The 8,820-nt window shown below is 33.6% G+C and overlaps 1 protein-coding gene across 1 annotated transcript; it reads left to right on the top strand.

Annotated features, from left to right (window-relative positions):
* Positions 1-1,190: 1,190 nt before the first annotated feature.
* On the top strand, positions 1,191-8,066 carry LOC131603747 (glutamine-dependent NAD(+) synthetase-like). The gene is made up of 13 exons (XM_058876169.1): positions 1,191-1,892; positions 1,986-2,291; positions 2,438-2,661; positions 2,828-2,931; positions 3,035-3,169; positions 3,318-3,486; positions 4,037-4,172; positions 4,719-4,857; positions 6,114-6,290; positions 6,543-6,710; positions 7,100-7,195; positions 7,326-7,454; positions 7,588-8,066. Exons 1-13 carry the CDS (start codon positions 1,699-1,701, stop codon positions 7,804-7,806), a joined length of 2,196 nt encoding a protein of 731 aa, XP_058732152.1. The 5' UTR covers positions 1,191-1,698; the 3' UTR covers positions 7,807-8,066.
* Positions 8,067-8,820: the final 754 nt, after the last annotated feature.

The raw sequence follows: 8,820 nt of genomic DNA, 5'->3' as shown, positions 1-8,820 counted from the left end.
TTTTTAAAATAAAAATGCCACACCTAAGACTATGTTTGCGAGTTTGGAGGGGAGGGGAGGAAATTGTGACGACTTCTGAAAACGAAATTTTAAAAAAATATAGAAAAATATTTGATATTTTTTGAAAAAATAATTTTGTTTAGAATGATAAAAGAGTCATTATTATTACTAAAATTTTTATTTTCAGAATAGTCTAACAACCTAAAAGATATTTGAAAAATTTATATAAGCCCTCCAAAACCCTCCTTCAATATAATTTTTGAGTACCCCATTTTAGAGGATTTTTGGTGTTATGAATAAAATCAAACCCTCCAAAATTCTCATACCCGTAATCTTTTTTATTCTTTACACCAAATTTTTTCTATTTTTTAAAGTTCTTCCCTCCCTTCCACTCCAAATTCGCAAACAAAGCCTAAAAGTTGAACCATTAATTTTGTTAGCAATATTACCGTAAATAAATTTTGAAATTTTTTTATTTATCTTTTCTTATAATTATACAAAAATTAGTATCATATTCTTTTTCGCCGATACACATTAATTTTAATCGTTTTATTTTCTTTATTTTAATAAAAAATACAGTTGTCATTTAAATTTATTACTTAGTTAATACTTTATGTTAATAAAAAACATATTTAATAATGATCTTATAAATATATAAATTATAATTATAAATATATCATAAAAAATATTTTTATAATTTTCATATTGCATTAGTCCCGTTTAACCAACTAAGTTGGTAACTATACAAAAACATAAAAGATAGAGACATCTCACTTCTTCACCATTAAACAAAAATTGGAGTTCAACTATTGAACTACTTCATAAAAATAAATAATATGCACTATTATCAATTATAAAATAATTTCTTTGTTATAGTACATTTATTTTCTTTTTACAATTATAATTATCTATCATTCTTACAAGGCTTAAATAGATATGCACTGACAGTGTAAAATAGTTTTACACTGTCATTCAATAGAAAACAAGAAGTATGCCATGTCATTAAATTTTTTTAAAAATAAAAATGTGGAGAAATTAGATACATGGTTGTGATTGGTCGACAGTGTAAAATTATTTTACACTGTCAGTGCATGACCTATTTTCTCTTCTTACAAACTTAAAATAAAAGTACATTGTTTATATTAAAAATATTTTTAAAAATATATCACAAATCTTCAATTAACAACCCTTTAGCCCTTTCTTATTTCATCACCACCGTACCGAAGATTGAGTTCCCGTCACTTCCCAATTTGTAACTCACTCCATTTTCGAAATCACATTCTCTTCATATCACAAAATCCACTTTCTTCTTCAACCTCTCCACTTCCTAATTTTCCGCGACGTATGGAATCCAAGAAACCACCAACGTGCCGCGACGGTTCATTCGCCGGATCTCACCTGCTGGATCGGTTGATTGCAAGAGAAAACCAATTCAAGAAAAACAACGGTTTTTAATGGAAAACCGGTTCTGAACCAAACCTGAACCGGACCCAAACTGATTTAGCATAAACCGATTTTTGTTGCAACAGATTTAAAAACTGAACCGAACCATAACACAACCCGTCCAAGGGTTCCTTGACTCACTGAGTTGAATTCTAGTTTTCGTCGTTATTTCGTTCGTAGAATCAAAGCATAGCACAGAAAGAATATAAAAACGACTCTCTCAATTTTCACTACACCAATCCTTTGTAACTCACGATGAGGCTGTTGAAGGTAGCTACTTGTAATCTGAACCAATGGGCTATGGAATTCGACACCAACACTAACCAAATCAAAGACTCCATCACCAAATCCAAACAAGCCGGCGCTGTCATTCGCCTCGGACCGGAGCTCGAGATTTCCGGTTATGGCTGCGAAGACCACTTCTTAGAGCTCGACACCATCAACCACTCGTAACAATTCTCACTCTATCTTTTTTATTTCACATGTGAGTTTCTTTTTATTTTTTATTTTTAATTGTGAAACTGTTTTTTTTTTGGTTGTAGATGGGAATGTTTGAAGGATATATTGGTTGGTGATTGGACAGATGGCATAGTGTGTAGTATTGGAATGCCTATAATCAAAGGTTCTGAGAGATATAATTGTCAGGTTTTGTGTTTCAACAGAAAGATTATTATGATAAGACCCAAAATGTGGCTTGCAAATGATGGTAATTATAGAGAACTTCGATGGTTTACTGCTTGGAAACAAAGGGGTCAACTCGATGATTTTCAGCTTCCTCTTCATGTTTCTGAGGCTTTGGGCCAAAAGTCAGTTCCTTTTGGTTACGGCTTTGTTAAGTTTCAAGACACGTAAGTTGCAAAATCACATGTTTTCTAAGAAGTAGTGTGTTTGAAGTATTTGTTTGTGTCTGTGTTGAGTTATGTTTTTGTGGACCTTCCAAATTATACTTAGATGTTTATTAAGTGCTGAATGTGAAGCATTTTCCCCTTCTTAGAGCTATTGCAGCTGAAGTTTGTGAAGAGCTTTTTACTCCAGCTCCCCCTCATGCCGAGCTTGCGTTAAATGGGGTTGAAGTGTTTATGAATGCAAGTGGAAGTCACCACCAACTTAGAAAGCTTGATGTTCGTCTCCGTGCTTTTATAGGCGCCACTCATACTCGTGGAGGGGTTTATATGTATAGTAATCACCAAGGTTGTGATGGTGGTCGTCTTTACTATGGTAAGAAAATATTTTCCCTGATAGAATGGTATTCACACCTTTTTGCAATAATGTCCCTTGTGGGTCCAGAGGGTGAAATAAGTTAAACCTTCGGGAAGTTGTCAATTATGCAGGCTTTTGTCGTCCATCTAAAATTTTATCTTGTCTGTCATTCTATTTGTATTAGATGGATGTGCCAGTGTTGTGGTAAATGGTGATGTTGTTGCTCAGGGTTCCCAATTTTCTTTAAATGATGTTGAGGTTGTGGTTGCTCGGATAGATCTTGATGTGGTATGCATTGATTTCCATATTTAAATGTATACAATGCTAGGACATTTTTACCATAAACAATTGATTTTTGGATTCGTTCTTTTACTCATTTGTCTACTGGTAGGTTGCGAGCCTCAGAGGATCTGTAAGTAGCTTCCAAGAGCAAGCAAGTTGTAAAGTCAAGGTTCCTTCAGTAGATGTACCATACAGTCTATGTCTTCCTTTTGATCTTAAAATACACCTTTCTGTGCCACTTCAGGTTAGTTTATTGTCATTTTGATTTGCAGTTTGTAAATAGGCAAAAATAAGTTGCTTTGAAGATGATATATATGTTGATATCATAATGGTACTGCTGAAATTAATCAAACATCCAAGTTGCTAAGTTTAACGTGATTATATTATTACAGATAAAATATCATTCTCCCGAGGAGGAAATAGCATTTGGACCTGGTTGCTGGTTATGGGACTATTTACGAAGAAGTGGAGCATCTGGTTTTTTGCTCCCTCTTTCTGGTGGAGCAGACAGTTCCTCTGTTGCTGCAATTGTTGGGTGTATGTGCCAGCTGGTTGTAAAAGGTAACTTCAAATGCAACGGCAACTGGTATTAGATTCTGGATTACCCTGCAAGTTTCTATTTCTGATCAACTCATGACAGTGTTTGCTACATTACATTATTTTGCATGCTATCATAAGACTGCTTATTTAGGAAGAAACAAACTATTATTTTTTATAAAAAAAATATTTATTAACATAAAATTCATAACAAAAATGTTATAATTATAAAATCTCAAAAAAAAAAAAAAGTAGTTAAAGAGGTCACACATGTGATTGACTGACAGCTGAATTAATTGGAGAAGCAGACCTGAATATTCATATTTATTTTTCTTGAATATAAAGTATAGTGATATAGTGTCCTTTTATTAGTTCAGTGTGCTTTACTTGCGGAAAAACTGTTGTATAGTCATGGTCAATGGTAAAAATGAGACAGACTAATGACTTCTCTTTTTCTCTTTTATTTACAATTTTTGGATGTGGCAGGCGTGGAATAAACAAACATTATTTTACCTTACAAATCCAATCCTTGTAGTTTGGATTTCATTAAATAGTGATTTATTTTTTCCTTCAGAAATTGCTAATGGGGACGAACAAGTTAAAGCTGACGCAATACGAATTGGAAACTATAAAGATGGGCAGTATCCTACAGACAGCAGAGAGTTTGCCAAACGAGTATTCTATACGGTGTTTATGGGATCTGAAAACAGGTAAGGGATGGTTTTCGTGATCTAGTGTTTTACGTTCCATGGCTATGTTTCTTTTAAGTTTTTCTATCTACTATGTTACACCAATACTTCATCAATATTTGTACGAGAGATCTCCCTCACTGCGTATTGTTTCACAATGCCCCAAATTAAGTTTATATGCAAGTGGCACTGAACAATGGTAGGTGGTTTTGTTGCTGAAGCTCATAAATGATGTTGCGGATACATGACCGGCACACGTGTTGAATTCATTTTCTAAAGTTAGCATCTCCAAATGTTTGTGGGTTCTGTACCTTGGTACCTGATACATTGCTAATACTTTTTCAATCACATGTGTTTTTATGGGGTTGAGACTTGAAAGGGTGCTTTTTAGAACTTCCAACAATTCGATAGTTATTCTATTGTATAGTGTAATATCTCTAGAAAACCTTTTATTGTGTCAATCAGTTTAAGTTCAAGCAGAGTATCACATTCCAATATATTATTTGAAATCAACCAGAAAAAAACCCTCTTAGATGTTACGACGTTCTAATTGCATTTACCTTGCAGTTCGGATATGACAAGATCGCGAGCCAAGGTACTGGCGGATGAAATCGGTTCATGGCACCTTGATGTTAGCATTGATGGAGTTCTATCTTCTCTTTTATCATTGTTCCAAACACTTACAGGAAAGCGGCCCCGCTACAAGGTACTCCTCCGTCTCATATTGTGTCTCATTTGGATTATTTGCCCGTCTCATATTATTTGTCATGTTAGAATACTAATGAATCATTAACTATCTTTTTCCACCAACATTCCCTAATTTATTGTATCAACTCACTTAACTGCTCCACTAACTATTTATTAATTAGGTATTTTGCTAAATGAAACTCATTTTATCCATTTCACCATAAAAATAAGTGTACTCGATGAGTTTTTAAGTGCACATTACCCTAGACATATAATATGCAATGTAGGGACTAGGGAGTAACTGAAGTATGGACTTGGGGATTATTTCAACCATAAAATAAGGAAAAATTATAGCGACCTCCACTGAGGTCTCTTCAAATAAAACAAACAGCCCTTCTATTTAAAAAGTAAGCATTAACACCCCTTATTTAATCTTACAAGCGACAGTTGCCTCCCTTCTTAATTAACACTGTATGCCATCCGTTAAAAACATAAAAAAACAAATCGCAGATTACTCTTGTTGATCTTCAACACATAGATTTTTTGCTGATCTTCTACACAACTCTTAACTACTTTAATTGCTCTAATGTATATTATTCAATATCCTAAGTCCTAACACCCTCACTCAACAAATAATCTCCAATGAAAGGAGATGCAAGGAAAGCACGACTCTTATTGAAGTCACTCTTTTGCTAGATCTTCCTTTTCCTTTTTCCACCACAATTTAAAGTAACTGCACCTGAGTTAACATTCTTTGATGGTACACTGACCTACCGGTGCCTTTTTCTTGACTTAAAAAATCATTGTTCAACAAGCTCACTGGAATCAACATAGGGTATTGTCATAGTTCATCTACTGGTCTTCTTAGAAATCGCCCAAATTAGCTGGTTTATTATTGTTAGCATGACCAGAAGGGCATATAGGGTGTTAGTATTAAGATAGAAAACAGACCAACCAGTTTGATATATAAGCTTCTGTCATGTTTGGATGTCAATTTGTCATATAGGAAAAATATATGAACTCAAACACCAAATTGATAATAGCAAAGGCAAGAATGAAGTGGAAAGAATTGAGGGTTTTGGGAAGGAAGGGTTATTGAAAGAGGACTTTGGAGGATTTTGAAGGGTTTTGATAAATTATCCAAATTCAATCTATATTGTTATAATTCTCCGTGTTTTTGGATTGTTTCTATGTTGTTATAGGAGCATGTTATATTTCTATCATATATTGTAGCCTTCTTTAAATGATACTTTTTGTATGATTTTGTTTATTTAGGTAGATGGTGGATCTAATGTTGAGAACTTAGGCTTGCAAAACATTCAAGCTCGAATCAGAATGGTGCTAGCTTACATGTTAGCGTTACTCTTGCCTTGGGTTCACAACAAACCTGGGTTTTATCTTGTCTTGGGGAGCTCCAATGTGGATGAAGGGTTACGTGGTTATTTAACGAAGGTATCTCTAGATAGCGTTTTATATGACCTATATGGTTTAAGATTGCTTTTTATCCTATTTCATATTTTCACTGAATTTCAAAACATGTCATTTTGTTTTCACTGTGTTTTGATTGAATCTTTGGAAACAAGAAACCAAGCGAGTATAAGTGACATTCTTGTAAAATGGGAACTTAGTTTCTTATTCATTTTCTTTAATTTTTCTTGTTTGTGATCCATTACATTCTAGTGATCAAAGTTCATCTTCTTACAGTATGATTGCAGCTCAGCAGATATAAATCCTATCGGTAGTATAAGTAAGCAGGACCTTCGGGCATTCCTGCGATGGGCAGCCATTCATCTTGGTTACGCATCTTTGGCAGATATTGAAGCAGCTCCACCCACAGCTGAACTCGAGCCTATCCGTTCTAACTACAGTCAGGTACTATCTGGTCTTGAAATATCTTGATGAATCCTTTAATTTGCATGTGTCGGCACACTGTATTTGGCATGTAATTTTTTTCAATGCTACTATGCTAGATGGAGGACAAGAGATAATTTAACAAAAGCATGAACTTAACTCTTAGCTCATAATAACCTTTTAAAAATTTCTTGACTTCCATCTATCCAGACTCTCTGGCTATCTGTTATGCGGGTGAAACCTTGGAATTAGTATACTCTTTTGTTTTCCCTAATCTTAGTTTTTTTGGTTGTTCGGTATTTGACTTTTCAGTGCCCTTGTTCTGCTACACTTTGTTTTCTGTGTCCATTAATAACTATTTATGATCTGTTTTTAAATTATAATCGAATATCTCATTCTTTGTTGAACAGCTTGATGAAGTTGATATGGGAATGACTTATGAAGAACTATCAGTTTATGGAAGACTAAGGAAGATTTTTCGCTGTGGTCCAGTTTCAATGTTCCAGGTATATGTGTCTTTCACTCTCCTACGGAAAAAATCCAGTAATTATAGATGTGCTGTACTTACCCGTGAAGCCGTGATTTAAGGCTGTCCATTTTGTAGTTCAGTTATGACCTTTCTTTTTGCTGTCTCAGAATCTATGTTACAGATGGGGTGCAAGATTGACTCCATCACAAGTGGCTGAAAAAGTAAAACACTTCTTCAAGTATTATTCTATCAATCGACACAAAATGACCACCTTGACACCTTCCTATCACGCTGAGGTATGTAGTTATTATATGACGTTAAGTCGGGATTGAATTTGGTTAGATAGCTCTTGATGCCCCTACAGATTTCAGCTGCTACTTATAATTTTATTGACTGATAAAAATGTACAATGTCTCACTCATCCTGCAGAGTTATTCTCCAGAGGATAATAGGTTTGATCTTCGCCAGTTTCTTTATAATACAAGATGGCCATATCAATTTCAAAAAATCGACGAACTCGTTCGTGAGCTAGATGTAAAAGATGTTCAAGAATCAGGAAACCATGAGACAGTGGCAGCTCTATCAAATGGTGTTGGTGGGATGGGTGTTGCTGCAGCAGGTTCAGGAAATCCAAATGTTGGAATCTAACTGAAATTAACCTCCCCTAATAAAACCAAATAAAAAATATATTATAGATTATATGTCCAATAGTGCAAATCTGGTACAAACAAAGATATTGGATCCATATTTATTTTGCTACATAGATTCTATAACACTCTTTATGTGAATAATGAAATTCATTCAACCTTTCATCCCATGTTTATGTCAGTGTAAACATTTTTCAACTGTCCGTCAATATTTTGATTAATTGCAAAGAGAAGTATTTAGATGAAGGCTAACACAACATACCGCCTATTTTGTAGTGAAATGAAAAAGAACAACAAGTTTTGGTTGTGCTTAGTGTAAGTAACACTAACAATGAAAAGGAAAGAAACAACCTATAGTATATTCTAAATAAACAGTTCAGCTAAGTGATTGATTGAAATTAGAGGAATATGGAGAAGGAGAATGAAAAATATTCATATTTCATCTATAATAGACAATTTTAGTTGAAAAAAACACTAGTAATGTCTATAAACACCAGGATTGAACATCCTAACAGCTGATGCATAAGCTTGATATGTATTAGAGAAGTGCATAATGCATTCTTTTGAATTCTCACCCCCTAAAGATTTTGTGAAAATGTAGGTTGGTTGATTGTTGGAATTAATGTTTTAAAAGTCCAACCAGTCTTCAAATTGGTAAAAATATTGAGTCATTGGTTCATTATTTGAACCATTGAGTTATAGGTCGAACTGCATGACTAAATCATACTATTAAACTAGATAATTTAGTTGAATAAACTGGTATCTATAACAAAATTATATATTTACTAAATCAGTCGAGTTGAATAACTTGGTCTCTAAAAAAAATCACGATGCCTACAAAATTTCAAAATATTATAGTTTCACAAGTTCTTTCTTTAAATTCAAATTTAAACATAGTCATCACACAACAAAATAATATAAAATACAAATTCAAATAAATTTTGAACAAGATCTAATTGTAAACTAAAGAAAAATTGTTCTAAATAAAGTATATTTATATTTTAGTTTTATTTTA

Source organism: Vicia villosa, linkage group LG5 (genome assembly GCF_029867415.1).
Source record: "Vicia villosa cultivar HV-30 ecotype Madison, WI linkage group LG5, Vvil1.0, whole genome shotgun sequence".
In the NCBI taxonomy this organism is placed as follows: Eukaryota; Viridiplantae; Streptophyta; class Magnoliopsida; order Fabales; family Fabaceae; genus Vicia; species Vicia villosa.
This window is presented reverse-complemented; position numbering and strand designations above follow the sequence as displayed.

Excerpts from the sequence above, each read along its gene's own strand:
- LOC131603747 (XM_058876169.1), top strand. The coding sequence starts at position 1,699 with ATGAGGCTGTTGAAGGTAGCTACTTGTAATCTGAACCAATGGGCTATG. Across the intron at positions 3,487-4,036 it reads GTGCCAGCTGGTTGTAAAAG|AAATTGCTAATGGGGACGAA; the intron begins GTAACTTCAAAT and ends TTTTTCCTTCAG. Across the intron at positions 4,858-6,113 it reads GAAAGCGGCCCCGCTACAAG|GTAGATGGTGGATCTAATGT; the intron begins GTACTCCTCCGT and ends TTGTTTATTTAG.